Source organism: Peromyscus californicus, unplaced genomic scaffold (assembly GCF_007827085.1).
Source record: "Peromyscus californicus insignis strain IS unplaced genomic scaffold, ASM782708v3 Scaffold_5__1_contigs__length_169319896, whole genome shotgun sequence".
Classification (NCBI taxonomy): domain Eukaryota; kingdom Metazoa; phylum Chordata; class Mammalia; order Rodentia; family Cricetidae; genus Peromyscus; species Peromyscus californicus.
The window spans coordinates 45,094,128-45,122,057 of record NW_026294573.1 but is presented as its reverse complement, the minus strand read 5'-3'; the positions used below and the strand labels follow the sequence as shown (position 1 = coordinate 45,122,057).

Sequence of the window (27,930 nt, the reverse complement as noted above, 5' to 3'; positions counted from 1 at the left end):
GCGGCGGTCGCAGCAGCAGGCTCTGAGCCGGCGGAGCAGCGGAGCAGCGGAGCGGGCTGCCGTGACCGGCGGCGCGAGCCCGCACCCTCCCGCGCGGCGCGCCGCGCCGACACCATGGAGCCCGCCGTGTCGCTGGCCGTGTGCGCGCTGCTCTTTCTGCTCTGGGTGCGAGTGAAGGGACTGGAGTTCGTGCTCATCCACCAGCGCTGGGTGTTCGTGTGCCTCTTCCTGCTGCCGCTCTCGCTCATCTTCGACATCTACTACTACGTGCGCGCCTGGGTGGTGTTCAAGCTGAGCAGCGCGCCGCGCCTACACGAGCAGCGCGTGCGGGACATCCAGAAGCAGGTGAGCGGCGCGGGGCGCGGCTGTGCGCTGGGGTTGCGGTCCGCCGGGCGGCGGAGCGGTGTGCCGGGCCCGAGGAGCGGGCGTGGGAGCGGGGGGGGGGGGCGGCGGATCGCGAAGGACCCCGCGCGTGATGGGGGAAGGGACTGCCCCGGGGGATGAAACGGAATCAGCCGAAGCACTGGGGCAACCAACAGAAGAACCTTGCTCGGAGGCTTACGGAGTGTCCGCTAGGTGCAGGGCATGCGCAGTGCCTGGAAAACGAGGGACCCTAAACCTTCGGGCGGTGGGCAACAGTCAGGTAACTCATCAGGCCCCCCGCATTCCAGAAGAGGAATGGCCTCCGGGAGGTGGTGCTGGGAAATGATTCAAGTGGAGAGATTGGTTGAGCAAAGGTAGGGAAGCTGAGGAGCAGGGCAGTGAGAGGAAGAAGGTTAGAAAGTCGGTTGGGAGAGGAGCATTATGGTAGGACGGAGGTGAAAGTTTGTTTTGCCTCCCACCCTCGAGAGGTAACCCAATGCGCGACTGCTTGACGTGCTTTGGAGGCCTTTAGAATAAAGGACTGAAGAGAGAAGGTGGAATCCAGCCCCCAACCCCATGTGTAGTCTCAGACTCTGCTCAGTGAAGTCACTCTGCACCCAGTAAGTAGATGATGGGTTCACATAGGCTAGCCGGCACCTAGGCTGAGACTCCTTCACAGTGCAGCCTCCTTCCCCCATCCAGGGCTGGCATGGGCTTCCTCTGCCCCTCCTTATATTCTTCTCTAACTAACTGGCATCGGCTGCAGAGAGCGTCTGCTTCCTGCTGCCGCCCTCATGGCAGACATCCTCTTGTTCCATTTACTTCATGCTGTATGCTGCAGGCTGAGCCTGAGGTGCAGGCGGACCGACCTCCAGACCAGAAGACCTTGCCCAGTGAGAAGAGCGCGCAGAGGGTGCTGGCTGGGATCAGCGGGACTTTGCGCTGCCACCCCGGGTCTGGGCACTCACTGTGGAAGCCCCACGGCTCTGCTCCCACCCCACCTGCACGCTCCTTCCTAGGTCTTTCTGTGGGTTCAGATTGCGCATTTACCTGGTGGACGCCCTGGTTAGGTTGTGAGCTCCTGAAGACTCGGGACTGTTAGCTGACAGCTCCCCTTGGGGCCAGAGTATATTATATATTAGTGAGTGCTTGTTAACAGAAACTAAATGGAAGGATGCGCTGTGAACAGGAAACAATGGGGCCAGCGGGCCGTACCTTGTGCCTTTCGTGACTGTGATTTGCAGTCCACAGCCACCTGGTGTCTGGTACCTGTGTTACTAAAATGAGGTTTACGTTGTGAGCCTGAACTCTCGTCTCCCTCGAACCCGTTCTCTCCATCCCATCCCACGGTTCTGGTTTCATTGCCTCATGCCTAGTTTCTTACCATAGCTGCTTGAGTTGTTACCCACTTTCTGGACCCTTCCTGTCTCTCTTGAGAATTTGACAAAGAATGGTTTTTCCGGGCTTTGCTTCTTTGCCCCAAACCCAATCAATGTTCCAGCCTTGATAGCGTCTACCCGTGTGACCCACCATCCAGCAGCACCCTACTCCATCCACTCCTTCACACTCGGTTTCCATGAAGTCTCTGACTGCAGAGCCAGGCAGAGCGGGGTGGTCATGGAATTCACCTTTTGCCTTTTTTACTGCCCACTCCTACGAATGCCTTCCTGCCAGACTGAAAGCCCCTCCCCATCCTGAGCCCTCTGCCTGACAGCTCCGGGGCAGCTTCCTCAGAAGTCTGACCCTTGACAGGGCTCTTGCAAAACTTAGTTGAAGCTGGTTTGAGTAAAAAGGAGCCGCCATTGGCTTGTGTCCTGCAAAGTCCAGCAGTGCAGCTGGCTGAGGTGTGACTGAATCCAGGACCCTCTCTCCCGTTCATCTCCATCTCGCCTGCCATGTCTTTCTTGGCTCTTCCTTCCCCTGAGTTGACTTCATTCTCATGGGGTGCTGTTTTCCTGTGGAGTCCCCAACAGTTTCTGGCTTAGATTTGGCCAGTGTTGCCCCCACCTCGTGCGCCTCCCAGAACCAGACTCGATGGCTTGACTACTGGGATCACAGTCTCATTCCTAAAACTGTCGCTGTGGCCAGCAGGGTGGAATCCGCCTCACCTGGGTGGAGGGAAGAGGAATTACTAGAAGCAGATGAAGAGGAAATGGACGGTGCTTGGATACCCTAACTACAGCCATGCATTGTACCTGCCTTCTCTGTCTGCAGGGACAAGATACTTCTTTTATTCCTCATCAGCGGATCAGGCCCTGCACCCTTTCTGCTCTGGCATGGAGATTTTACCAAAGTACCACGGCCCACCGGCTGGCTGCTCCCTCTCTCCCTGTCAAAGTGGTCCATGAGTTAGCATGTGTGGATGCTGACAGCAGGGTTTGGCACAGAAGACGCTTCATAAGGAGCTCTTCTTCCGTGGACTAAGCCCATCTGTCTTCTGGGCTCTGTCTTCCCTGCTCTGTGATTGGTCAGTCCTGGCTATGAATCTGGGCCTTGCCAGTCATGGGTTGTATGATCTTAGACAAGTTATTTTGCCTGGGTTTCCTCATCTGCAAAAGTGGGGTGGGGGGAGCTCATCTCAACCTCCTGGGATTGAGAGAGTTAACAAGACTGTACAGTAGGTGCTTAGTCTAGTGGGAGCACACTGGGGATGATAACCGCTTCTATAATCGCTCGGTTACAACTCTAAAGCCTTTCCTGGACTTTCCACTCAATGTTTTCAGAATACTTTGTTTTCTAGTTCTTTTCATTCTTCCTTGTACAGTAGCAACACATTGGCCCTTCTGTTGGCCTTGTGAGCCAGGGAGACTCCACAGGGTAAGGCCCTCAGGGGTTCATCATCCTCCCCAATGGTGCCTGGGTAAAGGCATCTTTCCCAGCTCCCTTATCCTGAAAGAGGGCCTGTGAGCCGCTCTGGGGATCCCAGATGGAGGCAGCTGAGTCTCTTCCTGTGGTTGCAGGTACGAGAATGGAAGGAACAAGGCAGCAAGACCTTCATGTGCACGGGGCGTCCTGGCTGGCTCACCGTCTCACTGAGGGTTGGGAAATACAAGAAGACTCATAAGAACATCATGATCAATCTGATGGACATTCTGGAGGTGGACACCAAGAAACAGGTGAGATGGCTGGGCTTGTAAGTTTACCTAGCGTTCACAAGGCCCTGGGTTCAATCCCCAGTACTGCCCCTCTCCCCAAAGGAAAAATAAAAAAAGAAACAAAACCAAGTTAGCATGTGCTGTGCCCTGGCTCTGGGAGCAGGTGGACACTGCCCCTGGTGTGAGTGACTCACAGGGAATTGAGTTCAGTCAAGGACATCCCAGAGTGGACAGGACCAAGGCCGTCAGTAAAGGCTCTGTGTAGGCAGCGTTTTTCTGTCCCACAGTTGCTCTCAAATAAATACACTGAGGCTTATATTAATTATAAATGCTCGGCCAGTAGCTCGGGCTTACTAACTAGCTCTACCTACCATTGTTGTCCTCCCAAGCCTCCCAGCCACTGGGAGGAAAGACTGGCCATAGCCCATCATGCAAGCTGAGAACTCCAGGGAATCTTTTGATCATTTTAGTTCTATTTAAAAAAATTAGGGATGGAAAAATCACCGGCAAACATGAGTGACAAAAGGGAACCTGCTTACCCCCTTCCTGGTAAAAAAGTATGCTAGTGAAAAAAAAAAAATGGTGTGTGCCAGGGAGAGGTAACCAGGAGAGGGGAAATTGCCCAGAAATATGTACACTCTTTGGCCCACCTACTAATTCTACTTCTTAATGCTTCTGGGCCTTTTAGCTACGATAAGGTGTAGTCAGTCATTCTGCTTCTCAAAACATAGCTTGAGGAAAAGAGAATTGGGCTTATATGTAATCAGAGATCTTCCACACACAGATTTTGATTACATTTTCGTTTCTAATAGACAGTGCAATATTTGGCAACAAGAGAGTCATTGCATGCAGTGTGTCCCCTTGATGGCATTTCATCACTGGGAGACCCTGGCCAAAGCACATGTATCACTGTGCCTTCTCTATGACAGCTTAATTAATGTATGCCTGGCATCCAGTAAACTGCACCTATTTAAACTGCGCAATGGGGTCATAAATTTTGACATGAGTTTTGACAGCATTGCACCAGTGAAACCATTATTCAAACACAGAGCATGCCTGACAGCCTTAAAAGGTTACTCAGAGCTCTTGGTAATTCTTCCCCTTAAGCCCCTCCCTACCTGTTCCACCCACAGCCTTGGGTTAACAGTGTTCTGCTTCTGTTGTTAGAAATGAGTGCTAGATTTCGGAGACTATTGAAAGAAACCATTTAGTGCATGCTTCTTTGGCCTGGGTTCTCTAATGAGTATTTTAAGATGCATCCATACTGAAGGGTGTGTGCCTGGTGCGTACTCTCTGGCTACTAAATAGTATCCTTGGCATAGCTAGATCGGTTTGTTTAGCTGTTTACCTGCGGATGGACATCAGATTATTTTCACTTTGAGCCTATTACAAAAATAAGAGGTCAGGAACATTTCTGAGCAGGCCTTCTGTAAACATGCAAGGACTTTCTTTGGGGCTGGAGAGCTGACTCAGCTCTTGAGTTCAGTCCCCATCACCCACCATGTCAGGCAGCTCACAACCACCTACAACCCCAGCTCCAGGGGAGCCACTGGATACCTCTGAGCTACACACACACATACACACATAATTTAAAAAAATCAAAATTAAATTAAGATAGGAGCGGGAGAAGTGGCTCATCGGTTAAGCATGTGTACTGTTTTTGTAGAGGACCCAAGTTTGGTTCCTGGGACCCACATCAGAGGGGTCACAACCACCTGTAACTCCAGGTCTGGGGACCCAAAACCTCTGTCCTCCAAGGACGCCTGCATACATAAACCCACACGCAGATACACACATACACATAGTTTTAAATAATACAAAGAAATCTTAAAGAAATAGTAAATCATTTTTTTTTTTTTGATTTTCCGAAACAGGATTTCTCTGTGTAGCTTTGCGCCTTTCCTGGACCTCACTCTGTAGGCCAGGCTGGCCTCAAACTCACAGAGATCCGCGCCACCACTGCCCGGCCGAAATAGTAAATCTTTGAAAGTCTCTCCTTGGACAAATGTGGAGGAGGAGAATGGTTGAGTCACTTGGCAGGTGGATGTTTGTTTATGTTTGAGGACTTGCTCCCGTTGGTTGGTTGTTTTCCTAAGGAGTAGCTGCATTTTACAGTCCCTGCTCTGCATGTCGCTGAACCTGTCGTAGTGGGCCTCGATTTTAGCCATTCTCATGGTGTGTTATGGTGGCATCTCCTGGTGGTTTTAGCTTGCTCTCCCCTAATGACTGAAGACCCTGGCCACCTTTCCATGCTCAGACTGGCCTTTGGCATGTCGTCCTTGCTGAGGCCTGTTCAGATCCTTTGCTAATTTTTTAAAATCCAAAATCATTCCGTATTTTCTTAGTCCATGGCTTGTCTTTTGAAAACCAGAATTTTATTGCCCATGCATGAGTGTGGAGGTCAGAGGACAGCTGTGGGAACAGGTTCTCCGATCTTATGGGTTTGGGGATCAAACTCAGGCTTGGTGACAAGTGTTTTTCTTTATCCACTAAGCCATGTCACCAGCCCTAAAATACTTTCTAGTTTCCCTTTTGCTGTGTATTTTGGCCTTGGGTTAATTACCAGGATATTTAGTTTCCTGATATTTACCAAACTATTTCTATCTCAGATTTCTGATCTAATTTAGCTGTTGTCAGAAAATTGAATGATCTAACTTAAAAAAAAAAAAAAAAAGAAAAGAAAAAGAAATTCCAGGTTAGTGTGTGTGTGTGTGTGTGTGTGTGTGTGTGTGTGTGTGTGTGTGTGTGTGTGTACATGCACGAGTTCATATGAGTGCACTGTTTGGAGGAACATGTTCTACACTTGTCACTTAGGTCTCGTGGCTCTTAGTCTTGTTCAAAGCTGACTTTCCACCTTTCTCTGCTCATCAATGAGAGAGACTGAAGTCAGTCTGCAATTGTAGGTTTGTTTATTCTCTGCCTGTCATGTACCAGTGTCACATCATGTATTTCAAAGCTTTTACTAGGCATAAACAGATATGTTTAAGACCTTTTTTATGTCCTTTTGATTAATCCCTTTCTTTCATTATGAAAAGATGTAGCTCTGGTTGGCCTTGAACCCTCTACCCACTGCCTCCTCCCAAATGCTGAGATTATAGCTGTGTACCACCACATCTGGTTGAGATTACCTTTTTAAAAAATCCTTAGTTATATTCTTTGCTCTGGAATCTACTTAGTCTGATATTGATAGCTTTTCATTTGACTAGCGGTCGCATGATATATATATATATATATATATATATATATTTTTTTTTTTTTTTTTTTTTTTTTTTTTTTTTTTTGGTTTTTTGAGACAGGGTTTCTCTGTGTAGCTTTGCGCCTCTCCTGGAACTCACTTGGTAGCCCAGGCTGGCCTCGAACTCACAGAGATCCGCCTGGCTCTGCCTCCCGAGTGCTGGGATTAAAGGCGTGCGCCACCACCGCCCGGCTATATTTTTTAATCCTTTTACTGTTGACCTAATAAAGTGTGTTTCTCTTACAGGCAACACCCAGTTGGGTCTTGCTTTTTTTTTTTTTTTTTTTTAATTCAACCTGGCAACCTCTGTCTTTTCATTGAGGTGGTAAGACCCTTGCATTTAATGTCCTTAATTGATGGGGTTTGAGCCTGTCACCTGCCATCTGTTGTCCGTTTAGGTGACTCATTTGTTCTCTGTTCCTTTTCTCTTTCTTCTTCCCTGGGTTCTTTTGGATTACCAAATAATCTTAGCGATTCTGTGTTAGCTTCCTTTCTGGCTTACTAAGCTGCAGCTCTGCTTCAGGGTTTCCAGTATACATTTTCCTCGTTGCAGTCAAGTGATGCTGTCTCACTTCACACATGGCGTAAAGATCTTATGACAATATACTTCCATCTCCTTCCTCCCGCCCTTTGTACTCTTACCATACTTTTCCTAGCTCCGCACTGTATCATTGTCAACATAAAGAAACTTAAATAATAGCTTGTTTGTCCATGGAGCTTATTGTCTTTTCATTTCTATTCTAGAGATGTGTTTCTGTTCATTTGTTTTCCTTTTGCCCAAAGGCACTCCTAACATTTCTTGTATACGTCACTATATATATATATATATATATATATATATATATATATATATATATATACATTTTTCCAGGTTAACAGGCATTTTCTCTCAGTACTTTGAAGAATTTACTCCACTGCCTTTGTTTGTATTGTTTCTAGCAAGAACTCTGTCAGGAGCTTTTATTTTAATGTATTTTTTTCAGGAAGAGATCCTTGAACAATCTCCCTTGCTTAGTTTCCTCCCTTACCAGGACCAGTAACAATTTGCAACCAACCCCCCTAAATGATGACAAACATTCATAATCCACCAAATGACCAAAAACCACCCACCCCACCTCTTGGGAATGTGGGTGTTATATTCTTAGAATTACTTCCTGCTGACTGGGGGCGACAGAATCTTTAGGGGACCCTGGGAAAACTGAGGTAATGGTCAAGTCCTGGGAGAGCTAGCTGTGTTATTTTTTGTTTGGTCTCTGTGTGATGGGAAAGTGTAGGGCTTATCTGAAGTCTTAGCTGGATAGTCTGCAAGGTTAGACCATCTCAACTCACTGCCTTGAAATTGTCCCTAGTAGTTTCTAGTTCAAAGATGATTTTTGGGTGGTGTTTGTCAGCTTAGTCGCATCACCACAATCCAGGTGGAATCTTTGTTGTGGGGGCCCCATTATCTTTTGTTTGTTTGTTTGTTTGTTTGTTTGTTTGTTTTTGGAGACAGGGTTTCTCTGTGTAGCTTTGCACCTGTCCTGGAACTTACTTGGTAGCCCAAGCTGGCCTCAAACTCACAGAGATTCGCCTGGCTCTGCCTCCCGAGTGCTGGGATTAAAGGCATGCGCTACCACTGCGCGGCCCCATCATCTTTTTTGAAGACTTCAAAAATCACTGTTAGGAATGATCACAGTTCACTGCAGAAAACTTAAACATTTTAAATATCATATGCAACAGATCACAGATAGGTTAAAAGACCACAATCTATTAAGTATACCCAGGGTACACAAGCTTAATTCCTAGTTACCTAATTCAGGCTCAAGCCTGAAATCATGTACAGGAAGCTAGATGAAGCCTATTTCTAGAATTAGTTAGTACTCTATATGACCATTAATATCATGACAGAAAGTATATATTATATATACAGTAATCTTATAAATTTAGAGATAATATTATACAATAGACTAGTCCCTTTAGTTTCTTCTGTCCCATATCACATGGCTCTTCTGACATGAGACAGAGAGTTTGGATTTTTCCTTTAACAGTCATGCTTGGGTTTAGAGAAGGAGAGAGCCATGCTCCAACTCCAAAGGCAGCTTTGATTTTTAACTGAACTGGGACCACAAACAGACCATTTGCCTTTTATGCCTGTAGAGAACAGCAGAAACAAATACTTGGGAAGATTTATGAAGTTTTATTCTGTTAGAAATGTGCTGTACCATTAGGCCAATTTTGCTCTTTTTCTTGGGACATTTTTCTCTGGATGATTTGTACTTCTTCCGATGTCTCATCTGTTCAGTGGTCTTCAGATCCTTTAATGGGATGCTTTTATTCTCCTGGAAAGACAAAAACAAAACCCTGCCCCAACCCTAACTTTGGCAAATTCCTTTTTTTGTCAGGAACAAAATGGTTTTTCACAACAGAAAAAAATATATATTTTAATAATAAATAATTATTTTTTCCATACCTGATCCAAATGAAAGAAGGCATTTTTTAGTCTTAAAAGTTAGTTTGGATTGAATGACCAAGCTGTTTGATGAACTATCGCCTCTCCTTTCAAGACGTCTCTCTCCTGTTTGAATCTAATTTTTATCAGTCTTGATGGTATCCATAGCGTTTCTTCTCCTATGGAAACAAAAGCAGTACATTTTCACACAGTATACAAATACCCCACAGCAAGCTGGGTGTCTTCTGTAATTGCTCTCCACTCTATGTATTGAGGCAGGGTTTCTCACTTGAGTGCAGAGCTTGTCAGTTTGTCCTGTCTGGCTAGCCAACTTGCTCTAAGGACTCCCTGTCTCCAGTTCTCATGCACTGGGCAGGTTGTCACGTCTACCAGGCAGTTACATGGGTGCCAGGAGTCTGAATGTCTGTCTTAGCATCCACTGAGTGGTCTCCCCAATCTTTAAGGCCAACTTCTTTTTCACATGTGTGGGTGGTTGCCTACATATGTGTTTTTGCATTACTTCCTTGCTTGATGCCTGCAGAGGCCAGAAGACAGCCATCACCTTTTGAACTGGAGTCACAGATGGTTGTGAGCGCCCATGCAGGTGCTGGCACTCAAACCCGGGTCTTTTGGAAGAGCACCCAGTCCTCCCAAACTGGATAGACTGCTGAGCCGTCTATCCAGCCCCCTCTAGTACTAAATTTTTAGTAGTCAAACAGATGTGTATGTGTGGGTTTGTACTTGTGTATATGTGTGCTGTATTAAAACATACAAAAGAGCAGCATAGACATATGGAAAAGCAAGACAGATCTGCTTCATGATTGTCATTGCTAAGTGAATAGCTAGACTAGATGATCGCTGTTTTCTTCCTCGTTTTTTGCTGTTACTTCCAAATTAATATTTCTCCTATAATCTAGAAAAAAATAACTAAGCATTTGTTGTATTTGATTCTGTTTGTTCGGGATTTGTCTTCATTCGTTTTTTTACAAGATCTTGCTAGATAGCCCCAAAGGCCTCAAACTTGCCTCAGCTTCCCAAGTACTGGGATTCCAAGTGTATGCAACCACATCAACAGATACGACATCTTCCAGAGGATGACATTCCACACTAGCTGACTCAGAACCGGAAGTCATATTCACCGTAATTAAAGCCAGTATAGTATTCTAGAAAGATCCGTAAAGGCTGTATAGGACTCTCCAGCCTGAGTGCTTGGGAAGGCTGAGGTGTCTGTCACTCTCTGTGCAGGCATGCTTGCTGGGTTTGCTATTTCCCTCAGCCCAGCCTCTCTCGTCCCATCTACAGATTGTTCGAGTGGAGCCCTTGGTGTCTATGGGTCAGGTGACAGCTTTGCTGAACTCCATTGGCTGGACCTTGCCTGTGTTACCTGAGCTCGATGACCTCACAGTGGGTGAGTACTCCATGTTCATGGCAGGAGGCCTAGGTATCCCGAGTGTCAGAGTGGAGGAACATCGGCCCCCTTCCGTACAGCAGGTCTACTTTGTGACGGCTGCTTTTCCCTTTGGGCCGGAAATGGCCATGCTCCATTTCTGAGCAGTTCAGATGTTTTGATCCTGTCTGCTCCCTCGTGACTGTCCATTGCTCAAGTTCTACCAGTGTCGCACGCAGAATGAGTTTGGTTCCTCTCCCTGTAGGGTCCGTGCCCCCCCCCCCCCCGCCCCAAAGCTCTTTTCCAGGGACAGCATCTTCCCATAGGTCACAGCACCCTGCCACCCAGTCACCTCTCTTTTCATTAAAGTTCCTCTTAAAGGGGATGCACACGCAGATTTTTTTTAACCTCTGAGGCTGGCCAGAGGTGAGGGTGGTCTCACGGAGACCTTCTCACTCCTACTCTCCAAATTGATGACTCTCGGGAGCGTATCCTAATTTAGCAGCTCCGGGTCCGCCAGCCCCACCCCCCCTGCACACCGCAGCCTTCCCTGCTGACATCCATGTCTCTGCAGGGGGCCTGATCATGGGCACAGGCATCGAGTCGTCATCTCACAAGTACGGCCTCTTCCAACACATCTGCACTGCATACGAGCTGATCCTGGCAGATGGCAGCTTCGTGCGCTGCACGCCGGTAAGTTCAGAGATGGGGGAGTTAGGGAGGTGGCTGTCCTTGGATGCCTCATTTTAAGTACATCTATTGGGCTGTACAGCCCCTTAAATGCACTTAGGTACTGTTAAGAATGCTTCATGCATGTTACTTTCTCCAACCAACTGTGAGGTCAGATAGGAAACTCAAGCACAGGGAGGCTAATAACCTACCCAAGGTCACACAGTGAATCTTACACAGTTAGAACTTAAACCTGGGTCGTCGGGTTCGAGGTGGATACATCAGAGCCTCCAGAGCCTTGGCCTCACAGAAGAGAGCCCAAGGAAAGGTGACTGGCTCAGGAATTCCGGTCTGGAATAAATAGGCCGCAGTCAGCCAAGAACTGTGTCACATTGGTTCAGCGCCATCTTCCTACACGCTCCCTGAGCCCTGTTACCTGGTTATCGGGGAGAAGGAGACAAAGGCTCCTCAGAAGCCGGGTCCTCTGACAGCTGTGTGTGATCTGGAGGGGGAAGGTGTGATGTTGGTTCCCCGGCATGGAGCCAGGGGTGTGGATTTGGGAGTTCATGCTGCTGTGGACCTGGACAGTGAAATGAGCTAGTAGCCTGGGGGGGGGGGATGATAATGGTTGACCGAGTCCTGCTGTACCAGAGGCTCCTGCTGCCGGCCACAAAATTTCCTTGTCTAGTCCGCTGTCGCTCTGCTCCCTGTCCCGCCTACCCCCAAGGCAATGCAGGTCAGAGCTGGTACATCGCGGGCCTATTGATAAGCCAGCCTGAGGCTGAATTTTTTTTGGAAAAGGGCTCTTGGAGACGTAAAAAAAAAATCTAACTTAGAATGGCCGGTGGACAAGGCAGTGTCCGTCTCTAGGACAGGTAGGGTCAGATGTTCAGAACCTGAGGAGGGCTGTAGGGAGAGCACTACTTCGGAGTTGGGAGAGCCTGACTGAGGCAGGTCACCTTGTAGACTCATGCTCCTTGCCTGTCCAAAGCGGGCAATGCCCTGCCAGGCCCTGAATATAAGGTGAAGCAGGCCAGGAAAGGCAGTCTGTCTTTTAGCGCCAGCTCAGGAGGGGGCGTTTTCACATTTTCGTGCCTCTTGGTCACCCTGACTCTAGTGGGATCTAGCTCATGTAGCCTGCTCTGGGGGCCCGCTGGGGTCTTTGGTCGTGACGTTGCTGGGTAGCATGTGGTTCGGGGGCTAGGCCTCAGCAGCAGGTAGTGGGTGCTGTTTAGCTGAGCATCCCTGGTATAGGGAGCAGTAGGAGGTTAAATATGAAGTGGAAACTGCAGAGGGAAAATCGAGTGCTGATTATATTGTACGTTGCTCAAGATAGCAACAGGCAGGAATGCGGCCCAGACCCTAGGTCCCTTTACTGACCGTGTCTAGAGAGCAAGCTCTCAGCATATGTCAATTCTGTCTCAGTCTGAAAACTCAGACCTTTTCTACGCTGTGCCCTGGTCCTGTGGGACCCTGGGTTTCCTGGTGGCGGCCGAGATCCGTATCATCCCAGCCAAGAAGTATGTCAAGCTGCGGTTTGAGCCGGTTCGGGGCCTGGAGGCCATCTGTGAAAAATTCACCCGGGAGTCCCAGCGGCTGGAGAACCACTTCGTGGAAGGGTTGCTGTACTCCCTCGATGAGGCTGTCATCATGACAGGGGTCATGACGGATGACGTAGAACCCAGCAAGGTAAGCCAGGGGAAGAAAGGTGGGCTGGGGCTGGGCCTCTTCTAGACTGTTCCCTGTGGCAGCCCACCAGGGAACAGGCTCCTTCAGAGCTGTGTTGGGGCCACAAGAGTCCTGTCTCCTCCACTTCTGCCACCTGCCTGTCATGTGACCCCCTTGTGGTAGACAAAACCTAATGTCTAATGACGATCTGTGCCATAGATGAGGAATCGGATTCTCCAAGGGTTAATTTAAATTTCCACAGGATGACAGGGGCAAGATTGAGCAATTACCTTGATACATCCTCCAAACCAAGTGGGCACACCCTCAGCTTTCACCATTACAATGTTTAATGTTTTATTAACATTTTAATTATACATAACAAGTGCGTAATGTTTCAATCTTTATTTTCAGACAGTTACATACTAGCTCAGGCTGTCCTGGAACTCACTGTGTAGCCCAGGCTAACCTCCAACTAATAGCCATCCTCTTGCCTCAGTCTCTTGAGTGTGAGTTCCAGAATTATAGGTGTGAGTCAACTACGTTGTTGTTGCTGTTTTTGTTTGTCTCACTGTGTAGCCCTGGTTGGTCTGGATCTCACTATGTAGACTAGACTGGCCTCAAATTCAGAGATCATCATGCCTGGCAAACCAAGTAATTCACGTTTTTAAATGATAAACTATTATGGCAATGTTGAATATGTAGGAAAGATAAGGTGCATGTCTACACACACACACACACACACACACACACACACACGGTAACCACATCCACAGTTGGCTGTGCATTTCCCAGCGTATGTGGTCAGGCATGTGCTGATTTTATCCTATTCCGAACCACTTGGTTGAATGTAAGTACTTGGCCTAATTCAAGACTCTCTTCTTGTCCTTTCATACCCACATTTTTATGAATGAAATGGAATCCTGAGCCGGGATGGGAGCACCCTAAATATGGGTGAGGGAAAGCACACAGCCCTCAATGGAGTAATTGTGTTTCTGCCCGCATCCAGCCACAGGTGGCTGAAGGCCTTTTCCCCTACATTCTTGCCAACGGTAGTGAGAGTATCACACTTTGATTTTTGCCAATCTGATAAGGTTAAAAATAGTTCCTCTTTATTTTGTAGCTCTCTCATTACTTGCGGGGTGAACTTATCTTTGCAGGGTTTTCTAGTTTGTCTGCCTTTATCTGTGATCGTCTTCAAATTTGTCCTGCCCGGTGGGTGAGCGTTGTCCTGGGCTCTGCTGCCTTAGCTGATTTGCTGTCTTCAGAACAGTGCGATAAGCAAATGACCTGTCTGTTGCTTATTAAAAAAAAACAACAACTACTGTCCACAGTTGGAAATAATTTAAGTTGCTTCTGGTTTGTTTGTTTTGGTTTTTAACTTAATTAGTGGAGCAGTGAGAACCTGAAGAATATCTTAAAGTAGAATTAGCGCACCGAAGTATAGGCATCTCTTAAGGCTCTTGATCTGTACCTACACACTTGAATGTTTTAAAACTAGGGGCCTCAAGATGGCTCAGTGGATATGGGTACTTCCCACCAAGGCAGAGGGAAAGACCAAACTCCACAAGTTGTCCTTACACACACACACACACACACACACACACACTCAATCAATCAATCAATCAATCGACCAGTCAGTTAATTTTGGTGTGGTTTTGTGTAATGGGAGAAGAGGGCTAAGGTTTGACCCAGGGTAGAGTGCTTACCTAGTGTCTGAGGCCCTGATCTTGTGAAATACAGTAATTGAAAAGGACTCACTAGTCTTGTGGAACCGTCCCCTCTCCATATTAGGACATGAGGCCCAGTGAAGGGAGACTCCTGGAGATACCCAGCAAGCATAGCGGGTTTACATTCTGATCTCTGCTCCCGGTTCATGTGGGTCCCTGAGTCCCAGCTTCTAGAGTTTAGCAGCATCCACAGCATTGATTGCTGGTGGCACATGTCTGTCTGGAGGAGGACACATGTCTGGAGGAGGGCATCCAGGAGCATTAGTGGCAACAGAAGCCATGGAGCTGAAGTGTTCTGGCTCTCCCTGGCCTCAAGCCTAGTCATGGTGAGCCCCCGACCCCTATTCACCTATCAGGGGAATCTGCTCCAGAGGTGTTCCAGCTCCTCCCAGGCATTTCCTTAGAGACTGTCCACAGTGTAAAGCTGAGGGGAGGGACCCAGGGGAGAAGTCACCCGCCATACCAAAATAACTTTACCGTTGTCTGATGGATTAGATGCCATCAAAGTGTTAAAAGGATTTGTTAAAAGGACTTGTTCGGCTTTTTGAAGTGTTTGGACACCTGACCCAATCCCTGCATTTACTGAGGAGGGAACGAAGGCCCCAAGACCCTTCCAGGGGCTCCTCCAGGCCAAGCTCCTCCAGAAAAACCCAGAGGCCAGAGATTCTTGCCTTTTGTCCTAGCAAGCAAGACTGGGACATCAGATGTTAGCCGAGCTGGGCCAGGAGAGTAGTAGATGCTGTTAGATGGGTCAAGCGCCCCAGTTTAGAAGCCAGCCAAGCACTGTGATGGGTCGTCTGGTGGTACCATCCAGGGTGAGGCTCTCTGTGAAGATGTAACCCACTTTACAGCTGGGCGGGCAGGAGCAGCTCTCTGTGGCTACGTTAAAGCCAGAATGAGCTTCTGCGGCCACCTGGCCTTCCCAGCTGCCATGTGTCCTGAGTGGTGCTTAGGTTGACTTATGTATTATCGTGTCAGGGCTTCTCTGGTACAATGGTTCCCTAAGACCTTGGACCTAGGCACCCCAAGTTTCGACTTAATTACACAGTGGATGCCACTGCCAGGCAGGTGGCCAGGCCTCAGCTGCCTCAGATCAGATTGCTCCGTCTGCTGCTGAGTTTCGGTCCCCTTCTCTTACCAAGCAGAGGCCTCACTATCCACCGGGAAGCCAGCTTGGGCAAAACCATCTAGCCCACTGTGGCTCCCACGCTGCTCCCCACAGAGTGCCTGCTGCAGAGGAGGCTTCACAAGAGGGCAGTGACGGGTGCTGGCTGCAGAGGGAAAGGCTGAAAGCCAGGGGGAGGCCAAGGAACTGCTGCTGTGGCTCACTGGGGGCCAGGCCCCTGCTAGGTGTGTTCCGTGTTGTGTGTTTTGATCTGTACAGCCACTCCAGTCAGAAGTATCGGTATCTCGCCATATACAAAGTGAGACCACCAGGCTAAAGGATCAGCCTCATGGCTTATACATGGGAAGAGCAGATTGGTACACAGAATGTATAGTATGGTATGGTCCTGTTTTTTTGTTTGTGGTTTTTTATTTGTTTTTTTGTTTTGTTTTGTTTTGTTTTGTTTTGAGAGAGAAATAAAGCCCTAAAATTTATAATATATATATACTATTTTTAGATAATGTCTAATTTTTATTGTTAATTCGCACCAGTTCACACAGCTAGAGTATGGCTGGGCAACATTTGGCCAGCCTTCCAGCCCTAGAATGTTCTCTCTTCCCAACATGCCCAGAATCCACTTCAGGGGAGAGGGAGCTGGGGTCTGAGCAGCTAAGTCATCTTGGAACCAGGCAGATCAAGGCCCCCGAACCTCTGAGAACCCTAAGACAACAGTCCAATGTGTCATTTAGGCATTGGAGGACACAGAGCCCGGGGCCAGGACCTGTAACCCGAGCTTCCCCCCAGGAGAGGGAGACTATAGCGGAAGTGCCGAACCCAGAGGACTGGAGCCAAGTCGGGGAACGGCAAGGAAGTGCCGTGGTTGGCCGGAGCTGGAGCTGTGGGTTGCGGTGAGGGTGGGCCACACTGGCTCGGTGAGGGCAGTGGAGCTAACCTGTACAGAGCCCTGAGTTATCATTGACGCCGTGAACATTGGCTTCTCCTTGAAGCAGGACACTGGCTAAGATGGGCCACTAAATTCCCTAGACTGCCAGAGCCAGCTCCATGGCCCTGTGCAGCACTAAGGTCATTGAGTGACCGCTCTCTGCTGTAGAGTGCCTGCCGTGCCCAGCCCGCCTGGCTTTGAAGAGGCTCCAAGGCCACAGGTGACATGTCAGAGCTTTGAAAAGGCCAAGGGGATTGAACAGCGGCCCGGATCACTGTGGCTCCCTGGTGGCTCCCTTGTGGTGTCTGGCACTCTCTGATCACAATACCCTCTTGTCATTTCAGCTGAATAGCATTGGCAGTTACTACAAGCCGTGGTTCTTCAAGCACGTGGAGAACTACCTGAAGACAAACCGTGAGGGCCTTGAGTACATTCCCCTGAGGCACTATTACCACCGCCACACTCGAAGCATCTTCTGGGAGCTCCAGGTGAGGTGTGGCTCTCTCGAGGCCCTGGCTCCTCTGGGACAGTGGGCCATTCACATTGTGGCCACAATTCTCTGTCCTTTTGGTGAAGTGAAGGGTCTTGTCCTCACCATCCAGCAGAGCAGTTACTGTGTTTTGGGCTGGACACAGCCACCTGCAGTGAGAGGTTTGTTTTCACTGTTGACGTTGAGAGTGGGGCCATGCTTTGGGGAAAGCAGACCTGCTTTATCTTTCAGGAGGCATTATATCCTTACTAAACACAGGGATTCTAGCTCAGTGTTGGGCCAGAGCAAGTGGGGAAAAGGCTGTGCAAAGGGGCGAGGAGAGAGTCAAGTTCAGCCTTGAGGTGAGATTGTGTATAGAGATGAGTGGACAGGAAGACAGGCCATACAGAACCTCCAGGACAGCTCCTGGGCAGAGGAACGGCCAGCGGTGGGCTAAGAGAATTAACTAGTGCGGGCTGCGTCTATCTGAAACACAGCAAGGTTGCCGAGCTAGAGCCAGGGTGCAGAATGAGGTCACACAGCAGCCAGAGGCTGGGTCACATGGCTTCTTGTAGGTCAAGTGAGAACTTAATGCTTCATTCTAGGTGTGATAGGAAGCCGGTGGATGCTTTGAGCAGGACTGTGGCGTGTCCTACTTTTTATTTTTAATCTTAAAGAATGCTTTTGGTAGCTGGAAGGAGAGTGGGGCCGGTTGGGGGCTAAGCGATCATGGAAAAAGAGATGAAACGTTACTGTTGTCTGGGAGGCAGAAGAGGGGAAGAGCAGCGTGAGGGACTGTGACAGCTGAGCCGACCTACAGGATTTCCAGACAGATTGGCATGAGTTCAAGGTTGGAGACCCAAGAACTAGGTGAAGGAGGCCCCCTAACCACCACTGGAAGCGAGGAGGGCATGGCAAAGGACCCTGGAAATTCTGCCTAGAGCAGATCTTCTTGGAGCACACAGGTGGGGCCTCCAGTTGGTCGCCAGTCAGCTATGTGTGTGAGGACCAGAGGGTCTCAGCAGAGGTTAAGACCGTGTGTATAAATATGGGCATCGGTGAAATGTTTTTGAATTTGTAGGGGTTTGGTTTGGGTTTGGTTGTTTTGTTTTGGAGATAAGGTCCCATGCAGCCCACGCTCAACTGTATGTCACTGAGACTAGCCTCGCTCTCCCTGCCTCCAGCTCCCAAATGCAGAACTCACAGGCCTGTTCCACCACACCTTGCTTTTTTTTTTATGTATATATAGAAATTATATTTAAAGTCATGATAGTAGGCACATGAAGATGCCCAGCCCTGGGTCCCCTACAGCCCCGGGGAGAGGAACCAGCAGAAGAGAAGGTCCCTTAGCCAGAGCCCAGGGGACCTTTAGGAAAGTGTCAGTGCTAAGTTAAATGAAGGGATAGAATCAGCTTTGAATAGCAGGTGAATCCCGGAAGGCTGAGCTTGAAAGCATGGGATGTGAAAACCCATCTCAGAGGCTAACTTAACGTGGCAAATAGACACGGGACAGAAGCCGGAGGAGGATGGGACTAAGAGAAAGACTCTTGTTTCTGTGAGTGTTTTTAGAAGGAGAGGTGACAGCATGGTTATGTGTCCTAGGGCTGATGGGGAGAATGAGAGTACAGGGCGGGGGTGTTTATAGAGTGGGATGGCTCCTTGGCTCAGCTGAGAAAGTGGCCTCATGGTGGTAGCATGTGTAGGAGGGAGCTGTCACTTGAAGTTGGGGACAGTTGGGAGGTGGGAAGCTGAGAGATTGCCCTTCTGGTTGTCTGTAATTTCTTAATGAAATCAGAAGTGGGAATTTCAGCCGGAGCATGGTGACAGCTTGAGAGGGGACATGTGAATTGTCCCTTACAGAATAGGAAGTTCATTGACTGGGGATGACCAGGGGATTCAGCTTCCCGAGACTAGTGACCATGAACTCATGGCAAAGCCAGCTTGTGGCTGTGGCTTTTCACAGTGTGACTGGGTGCCAGGTGGGTAGAGTGGGCCACCCCTAGGGGAGGCTGGACAGTAGGACTGTGGAGTAGATGAATATAGACACTGATTGTCCGGGGCTCAGGAAACATCATCCCCGCCCCCCCAGAGCTGAGGATTGAACCCAGGGCCTTGCGCTTGCTAGGCAGGCGCTCTACCACTGAGCTAAATCCCCAACCCCTCAGGAAACATTCTTAAAGGACCAACTAGATGATACTTTTATACTCTGGCAACTGAGTTCTGCTGCCACAGAGCACCGCAGTGATCCGGTCTGCAGTGAGTGAGCATCGTATGGGTGGTTCTGGGAAAAGATGCACCGGGACTAGTTTGGCTCTGAGATTAGATTGCCATGGTGACAATGTTGTCAGCTGTTCTGAGATATGACCTGAGGACAGTAGCTGAGTTCAGCGAAAAATAAGATTGCTGGAAGATAAAGGCAAGCGGGCTGGGGAGCTGGGGTACCAAAGTGTGAGTAGGTCATAGGTGTGGCTATTAAAATCACCAAATATGAGTGCAAATGAAGGTGACAGTGATCCCAGACTCCGTAAAGTAGAGCTGCTGTGTACACGAGTGGATGAGAATGCAGGGGTCCAGAACCCGGGAGGGAATCAGTGACAGTGAGGAGAGACACAGTGGCCCAGGCCTCAGTGATGAGAGCCGTGAATGTGGGTGAGGGATTGCAATAGTCCAGGCCCAGTGAGGGGTACCCATGAGTGTGGAGGAGAGGATGCAGCAGTCCGGGCCTTATTGAGGGGCACCGTGAATGTGGGGTGAGGGGTACCCATGAGTGTGGATGAGAGGATGCAGCAGTCTGGGCCTCATTGAGGGGTGCCATGAAAGTGGGGTAAGAGGATCGCAGTGGTTCAGGCTCCAGTGAGGGATCGGTGAGTGTGGGGGCTGGGTGATAGATGGCGGAAGCCCTTACTCATGACCCCATGGGCTCCTTGAACTGCCTAACAGCAAACAGCAAAGCGGTTGGCGTCTCCCACAAAAGATCACCCAAGAGAGTCTCAGGCAGATTCTGCAGTGTGCCTGTCATGTCATGGTTTCCGGTCACTCCCGCCACATCCCAAGTGTGAGCAGCGTGTGTCATTTAATTGAACCCACTCCAGCTGAGGGGCGCTGAGCCCCATCTCCTAAGGAGATAAGATCTTTAACTGCTTCACAGTCTATGCTCAGAAATGAAGCTTGTCGTGTTGGTGCGCTGTTAAGTAAACACTGCCCTAAATCGACTTCCTTTACAGGAAGGAACTGGAAGAACAGGTGTTTTAAGCCTGTGTTTGCTTACCTGGAGTTTATTTACTCTTGGGACTTAGAAATGCAGGGAAATAGGCAAAAGACCGGGCAACAGCAGCCACCGCCGAGCTGTCAGTCACAAGGAAGGCTTCAGCTGGCCCACAGGAGCTCCAAGCAGAGCTGCCCTTCAGAATGTTGTTCCCCTTGAGATCAATAGACTTTACCCACACCTCTGCCCTTCGACCAGGCTTTTTCCTTTCCTCCTGGCCTGCATGAGGCAACTCCCTTCTGCCAAGGGTGGTTTCCTGAGGAGGAACCCAGTTCCCTGAGTCCCTGGGGAGTGGGTGGAGCACCCAGCTAGGTGGAGTTACAGAAGTTATGGACCTCTCCGATAAAGAACACACACAGTCTCAATATGTAGGCTTCCCACTAATACGTCTTTCCTTCCATTGGCTGCCTTCAGTTCGCCTTCTTCCCTGTAGAAGAAAAGGTCTTTGAAAGAACCCGCCGAACTTGCATTCTGGGTGATGAGTCAAGCCACCCCTCACCTGGGCCTACCCTGGCTGGCTCAAGCACCTGCCTCCCTCCCCTCCCCCATTTGGGTCACTGAACAGCACCAAGTTCAGGGCCAGCTGGTGCACAAAACAGGTCTAGAGTGCCACTGAAAGTCCTAAAATATAAAACCTCTTCCTTTGTTCTGTCATAAATATTAGCATAATAAGTAAAACATTTTAAGTTATTAGTATAGATTTTACTCTTCATCTTTTAAATATAAATATAAGAGCGCTTGCTGGGGCTCAGGGATAGGGCACTTGTCTAACACACATGAAACCTTCAGTTCAATCCCTAGCACAATGGGGTGGGAGGGACCAAAGGGGGGAACCCACTGTCTTGACAATTCTTTGGTCTAGAGAGATGGTTCCGTGGGTAAAGCGTTTGCTGCTGTTCGAGACTGAGGACCTGGGTTTGAATCCCCAGAACCCACTTACAGCTAGGCATGATGGCCCACATCTATAATCCCAGAGCTTCTAATGGGAGATGGAACAGGAGAGTCTGGAAGCTTCCCAGACAGCTAGCCTGGCCCACAGGGCAGCAGACAACCAAGGAGACCTTATTTCAGACAAGGTGGAAGGCAAGGACAGCACCCAGAGTTGTCCTCTGACCTCCATAAGTGACCTCCACAGGCATGCATTTACATACATAGATAAACATACAAGGCTAGTCTACTTTTTGGTACATGAAAATTCTATTTGACTTTCATCCTTCGGTTAAGTAAGGGGCCTGAGAACCTAGGGCACCTGGGTCCTCCTTCTGTTAGGGGTTGCCATTTTCATTTGTTAGCCAGTGGGTGGGTGGGGGCTGGGGACTAACATGGGTAAGGAAGGAGATCCTGGGATCCTTGGTCATCCCTGGGGCCCTGCAGCCAGCCCTAGCAGAGGTGGCCAGTATCCAGGCAGCAGTTGAGGTGGCAGGAGCCTGAGGAGGAAGCGGTTTGAGGGAGATTACTGGAATGAGTGACTTCAGCATATGGCAGGACAGGGCTTTGGAGCCCCAGGTCACCAAGGAGTCAAAGGATGGATTGTGAGGGTGTGGCAGAAGCAGGAAAGAAGAGCAGGGTTTAAACACCAGCTTTCTGAGGCTGATATGTTCGGCTGATACAATCCAGTGGATCTGAGAAAGGTGACATAGTCTCCCTGAGAGCCAGAAACAGGCATCTCACGGCGTCTTACTTACTGTTCACCTGTCAGGAAAACCGCAGAGATCTGGAAGTGTGACAGCACATTGGTAGCATGCAAGGAGCAATGTTCACCTCTAGTTTCAGAGTACAAGATGGTGCAAGTGTCTGAAGTCAGATCCCTTAAAGATCCCCACAGCACTCTATCTAGAATTGTCCATTCCCAGGAACATCACATGTGCAAAGGATCTTCACTGATAATCTTTGAATGATCTAAATGCTCATCAATGTAGACCTACTTAAATAAATGGCTCTACATTCGGGCAACAGAGTGAGGCACCCCACATAGTCTGGGAAGGACTGGAGAGGTCTGTTGGGGGGGGGATACTCAGTCTCTTCAAGTACTCTCTGTCCCCTGAGTCAGACAGGGGCCATCGACACATAGATGAGTAGGTGTGGCTACAGGGCGCTGATTCTGTGTGGATCTAGCAGACTGAACAGTAGATAAATGCCCTCGTAGGAGAGCTCTCACTTGGGATGTATGAGTGTAAATACTAGACTTCCAGCAGTTGGCACATACTGCTGCTTTGGGCTCCTAGTCCAGGGGACCTTCAGGAACTGCCTCTGACTCTCTGCCCCAGATCTGCCCTTTACCCTCCACTCCCAAGAGAGTGAGCATCTCAGGACAGGAACCCTGTCTGGAACGTCTTGTCTGACACCCACCCTTGGCGTCAAAGCTCCAGGGGCTGTGGTACTCTGCACACTGGTGACTTGGGAAGGTGGCAAGGCCTAGAGCCGGGAGGAACATTGTGAGCTAGGGAGTCTTCTGCATGGCTAAGCAAAGGGCGTGGTGGAGAAGCAGGCATGAGAGGAAAGATGGCGTCTGCCCATCAGTCTCGGGAGACCAAGGGAAGCAAATGATTGGCTTCCTTGTGGAGCTAGACTCCACCCACCTGGTGAGAGCTGTCCTTGCTGCATAACCCTAGAAAAAGTGCTCAAGCTCTCTGAGTATCCCTGTTCTCACTGGACAGCGCTTGTTTAGCAAATGTTTACGGGATGCCGGCCACTCTGACCTTAATCTGGAGAACAGGAATGGCAGCCACCTTATCATTGTGTTCCTGGCACGGGTCACACTATCTCCATTTGCCTTACATGTCACTTTTCACAGATAAGGAAGCTGAGCTAAGAGAAGTTATGTAACTAGCCCAAGGCCGTCATAGTTGGTGAATGTGGAAGATAAGGATCAAACCCAGATCCATCTGGTAAAGGTCCCCTCCACCTTTAGTGAGGGACTTGTACCCTGGAGTACTTGTCCCTAGTGGATCGAGGACCTGGCCATGGCTCCTTCTTCCCATCCCCCATCTCTGTCTTTTAGGATATCATCCCTTTTGGCAACAACCCCATCTTCCGCTACCTCTTTGGCTGGATGGTGCCCCCCAAGATCTCCCTCCTGAAGCTGACCCAGGGCGAGACTCTCCGCAAGCTGTACGAGCAACATCATGTGGTGCAGGACATGCTGGTGCCCATGAAGTGCCTGTCTCAGGCCCTGCACACTTTCCAAAATGACATCCACGTAAGCTGGGCGGCCAGGCGGGCACGGTCCCATGGAACCCAGATCTCCCTAGAGCCATGTCACCCACCTTTATGTATCTGCCTCCTGGGCCTCAGTTTCTCCAACTATAAAATAAGGATCTAGGCCCACTCAGCCAGGGCAGCAAGGAGGAGGGGCCGTGGTACCTGATGGGCCGCTCTGGAGTGGCCTCGTGAGATAGGATGAGTGTATCTGGCAGGGCTGGAGGGGAGGCCAGAGCTGGGAGCCTCTAGTGAGAGCTGCAAACTCAAAAGTCTCCCTTTGTGGGATGTGGGTGGGCCAGTTCTGTGTCTGCTACCTGCTGGGAAAAGGCAGACCAACCCACTTCCCTGGCCTCTCAGGTCTACCCCATCTGGCTGTGCCCGTTCATCCTGCCCAGTCAGCCAGGACTGGTGCACCCCAAGGGAGATGAGGCTGAGCTCTACGTGGACATTGGGGCGTATGGGGAGCCGCGAGTGAAGCACTTCGAGGCCAGGTCCTGCATGAGGCAGCTGGAGAAGTTTGTGCGGAGTGTGCACGGGTGAGTGGCCTAGGGTCTGGGGACACAGGGACCCTCTCACCCACCTTGTCCATCCTCACACCCTCGCCCCTTCCGTCCCATGCAGGTTCCAGATGTTATACGCTGATTGCTATATGAACCGTGAGGAGTTCTGGGAGATGTTTGATGGCTCCTTGTACCACAAGCTGCGCAAGCAACTTGGCTGCCAGGATGCCTTCCCCGAGGTGTATGACAAGATCTGCAAGGCGGCGAGGCACTGAGCGGGGCACCTGGGGAGCCAGATGCATGGGAATGGACTTGCTCTCCCTCGCTCCAGCTTCTCTGCTTTCCCAGATTTCAGAAAGAAACCCCTCCAGAAATCCCCGAGGCAGCCGGATGGCCTCCAGGGCAGCTCAGGCAAGTGGGAGCACGTGGGATTTGGAGTCAGACAGTCCTAAATCCCGGTCCCAGATTAGCCACTCATTAGCTGTGCGACTCCGACTCCGGGCTAGTCACTTGGCCCCTCTGTGCCCGCGTTCATCTGTGGAAGGAGGTAAAAATACCTACCCGTGGGATGTCATCTACATAAAGGGCCGGTTGTGTGGGAGGAGCTTCCTAAGTGGCAGCCGCTACCACTGCTTCCCGTTCAACCTCACACCTGACTCATGCTTTGGATCCAGTGCTCAGACCAGGAGGGCTCCCCACAGGTCACCTGTGCGCAGGCTTGGCTGGCACGATGAAGGGGGTGTCTTGAAGTTGTACCCGCGTTGCCTGCATCAGCCACCACAAGAGCCCTTCATGGGAGCAAAGGAGGTTCTCCTTCTTCCCCTGGACCTCAGGGGGCCACGTGATGGGCAGGCCGGCCCAGGATGTGCTGTGCCAAAGCCAGGTCCGGTCCAAAGTTCTCTCTGCCGTCTTTGGGCCATCCTGCCCCTTCCTCCTGTCTGCTCAGGCCCAAGGGTCACCCCAGCCATCACTGAGCCCACTCAGAACTGTTCCTAGAAAAGACATCTCAAGATGGGAAGCCTGGCTTTCCTGGGCTTTTCTTTCTTGACTCCCACCAACCAGAGCTCCTCTAGAATCCACTGAGTCACGACAGGGGCCCATGCTCATGACTGTGTCCCGTAGGGGTGGTTCCCACACTGCGTGAGAAAGGGGTATCCGCCCTGTGCTACTGTGAGGACCCTCCCTGGGGTCGGAAGGAAAGCATCCAGGGTCACTCATTTCCCCCCATTTTGTTCCCCCGCCCCCAGCTCTAGTTAATTTCAGTGCCTTACAAATCCTAAGCTCAGAGAAAGTTAGCTCCATTTCCGTTCCAGAGGAAGGGGCCTCCACGGCCCTTCTGCCTTGTTAGTGAAGCGTGGTTGTTTGAACAGCCCCACCTTCAGAACTGCCTGGCTGAAAACCCAGAGTCTGGGAGTGGGGTGGGGGTGGGGGTGGGGGACCAAGTCCTGGAAGAGCAGCCAGAACTCAAGAGCTGAGCTGGTCACAGTCCCCGCTACGCCGTCGTTTTCTCATGTCGCATTGAAACGTAAGAGCTCCTGAAGCCTTTCTTCGTTGGACACTAGAAAGCCTAATAATGTTAGAAGTCGGGGGACATAAACAATCCAGGTGACAGTTAGGGACTGTCCATCATCTTAAGTCCTTCCTCCCACCACCAAGCCAGCTCCCGGGTCATTTTCATCTGTCTGGCAGGTGCCAGAGCCCTTAGAGTCCGACTTTAATTGAAGGGTACTCACTGATGCCGCTCAGAGCTTGGCATACTGCACGGTGCCAGCGTGGTCCTGTGACGGCAGGCGCACTTGTGGCACTGGAAGAGGCAGAGGAACGACCTCATCCGTTTGGCCTGTGAAGGAAGTAGTCTTCACTTGGCTGTCTGTACAGCGTGAGTTCTTGGCATGGGCTCTCCTGGTGGTCCGTGTGCATCCTTGTCCTCGCCGACTGATGACTCTGTTTGCTGCAGATGAATGGTCAGTGCGAGCTAGGTTAGTTACTGTGATATCTAAAGCACCATCATCCCACCAATCAAGCCTCTATCCCAAAGCCACTGGGACTGTGGCAGTGATGCCGGCAACGTGTGTCACCCTAAATAACCAAAATCCAGCCCTCCTCAGACATTCCCCAGGACCTGGGAAGGGAAGGGATTTTGAATCACATTAGCCTCAGGTTAGTGTTTGGCTCCAATAATATCTTGCCTGAAAAGTGGCTGTCTTCCAAGCATGGTGAGCTGGGTCCCAGGTTTTCCTCATAGCCAGTCCTGACATCCAGCCATGCAGTGGCTGGGTGGAGTCACTTTGCTGCTGCAGGACAGTGCATGTGGGAAGTCAAAGCAAGCCTCTCCCCTCCATGGCTCTGGTTTCTTGGCTGCATGAAGGTTTTCTGTAAAATCAGAGTTGTAGCCACTGTCTGGCTAGAAAGCTGAATTGGCTGTTACTGAAAGGGAAGAGGGGGATGGGGATGGGTGTGGCAGTGTGTGTGCTGTGTGATTTTTTTTTTTTTTTAAATTTGGTCATGGGGACCAAGGAGAAGGCATGAATCCCCCTTAGCAGGCTCTTGCAGTCTCAGGCACGGTGCCTACTCTCCAGAACACATGTCCCTGTGGCTGTGGGGCCACCACTTCTGTAAAAATAAAGTATGGCCTGGAAGCTCGTCTTTGTCTTTTTTTTTTTTTTTTTTGCTTAGAGACCACAGGATGGAGTCAGAGCAGGACTCCACAGCAGGTGGTGCCACTCAGCTCTGATGTCCTGTCTGCACACAAACACCCACAGACACGAGCTGAAAAGAACGTGGGGGAAGCGGGTAACAAGATGAATTCCCGTCATTCCAATGAAGAAGTGATGTGGAGAGTCCCAGGAGAGGGTGGCAGCCCAGGTTGGGTGGGCACTGTCCTCAGGCACCAGACTCGCCGTCAGGAGGTCTGGCTGCTGTCCTGGCTCTGTCACTTGGTTGTGACCAACTGATTTTGACAAGCTAATTGCGTCTGTGTAGACTTTTCCTCATCTAAAAGCTGGAGGACCCACTCGCCCTCCAACAGAACAGAATGCTCCCCTCCCCTGGACACTCGGCCAGCCTTCCTTACAGCCCTCAGGGTGTGCCCCCAGGATTAAGTGGGTTTTTTCTGCAGTGAATGTGAAGTACATCAGCTCTGGCTGTTCCCCCACAGTAGCTGGATGCAAATACCAGAAGGGCAGGAGTCAGGAGGAAAGCCTCAGCCAGGAAGAGGCTGGGTCTCCGCATCACTGGAGAGCTGCTCCCCAGCTCCCGACTGTCCCTGAAGCAAGTGATAAGTTTTTGTTATGACTGAGCCACTGTGGATTTGTACCTATTGTTTGAGCAGTTTGGCTCACCCCAGCTGCCTCCAGGGCTGTGAGGCTTAAAAACCCAGAGTCAGGAGAATCAAGTTTAACTCAAAGTTGTGCACAGATGTACACACAATGGACATTTTACCAGAACATGTGAGGTGGGTGAACTTCATTGTGAAGCTCTCTTCAAGGAACCCTTTGGGAAATCCTTTCTTCGGTTTTACGGGTTGTATTTTAAACCTTTATTGTTCTTCTGCTTCTCAGCTTTCCGTCACTATAACAGAATACCCGAGGTAGTCAACTAATAAAGAGGAAAGGCTTGTTTCGGCTTCCACTCCATGATCAGTTGGGCCTGTGGTGAGACAGCATATCGTAATGGGTGGGTGTGGCAGAGAAAATGGTCACCAACCAGGGAGCAAAGAGAATAGAGAAGGGAGTTGGGGGTCCCTTAGTCCCCTTTACAGGCCTATCTCCAGTGATCCAAAGGCCTCCTACTGAGCCCTTCCCAATAGAACCAAAGCCTTTGACACATTGGCCTGTGGAGACATTCCAAGCCCAAACTACCATTAAAACAACTTT

At 50.0% G+C, this 27,930-nt stretch overlaps 1 protein-coding gene across 1 annotated transcript; it reads left to right on the top strand.

The window, feature by feature from the left end:
• Window positions 1–26,698, top strand: Dhcr24 (24-dehydrocholesterol reductase). Its single transcript, XM_052716335.1, has 9 exons — window positions 1–345; window positions 3,324–3,479; window positions 10,424–10,529; window positions 11,083–11,201; window positions 12,603–12,866; window positions 16,965–17,108; window positions 23,356–23,553; window positions 23,913–24,091; window positions 24,177–26,698. Exons 1-9 carry the CDS (start codon window positions 115–117, stop codon window positions 24,328–24,330), a joined length of 1,551 nt encoding a protein of 516 aa, XP_052572295.1. The 5' UTR covers window positions 1–114; the 3' UTR covers window positions 24,331–26,698.
• The last annotated feature ends 1,232 nt before the right edge of the window (window positions 26,699–27,930 follow it).

Coding starts and splice junctions, on each gene's coding strand:
- Dhcr24 (XM_052716335.1), top strand. CDS start 115: ATGGAGCCCGCCGTGTCGCTGGCCGTGTGCGCGCTGCTCTTTCTGCTC. Junction 346..3,323: donor TGCGGGACATCCAGAAGCAG/GTGAGCGGCGCG, acceptor CTGTGGTTGCAG/GTACGAGAATGGAAGGAACA. Junction 23,554..23,912: donor CTTTCCAAAATGACATCCAC/GTAAGCTGGGCG, acceptor CTGGCCTCTCAG/GTCTACCCCATCTGGCTGTG.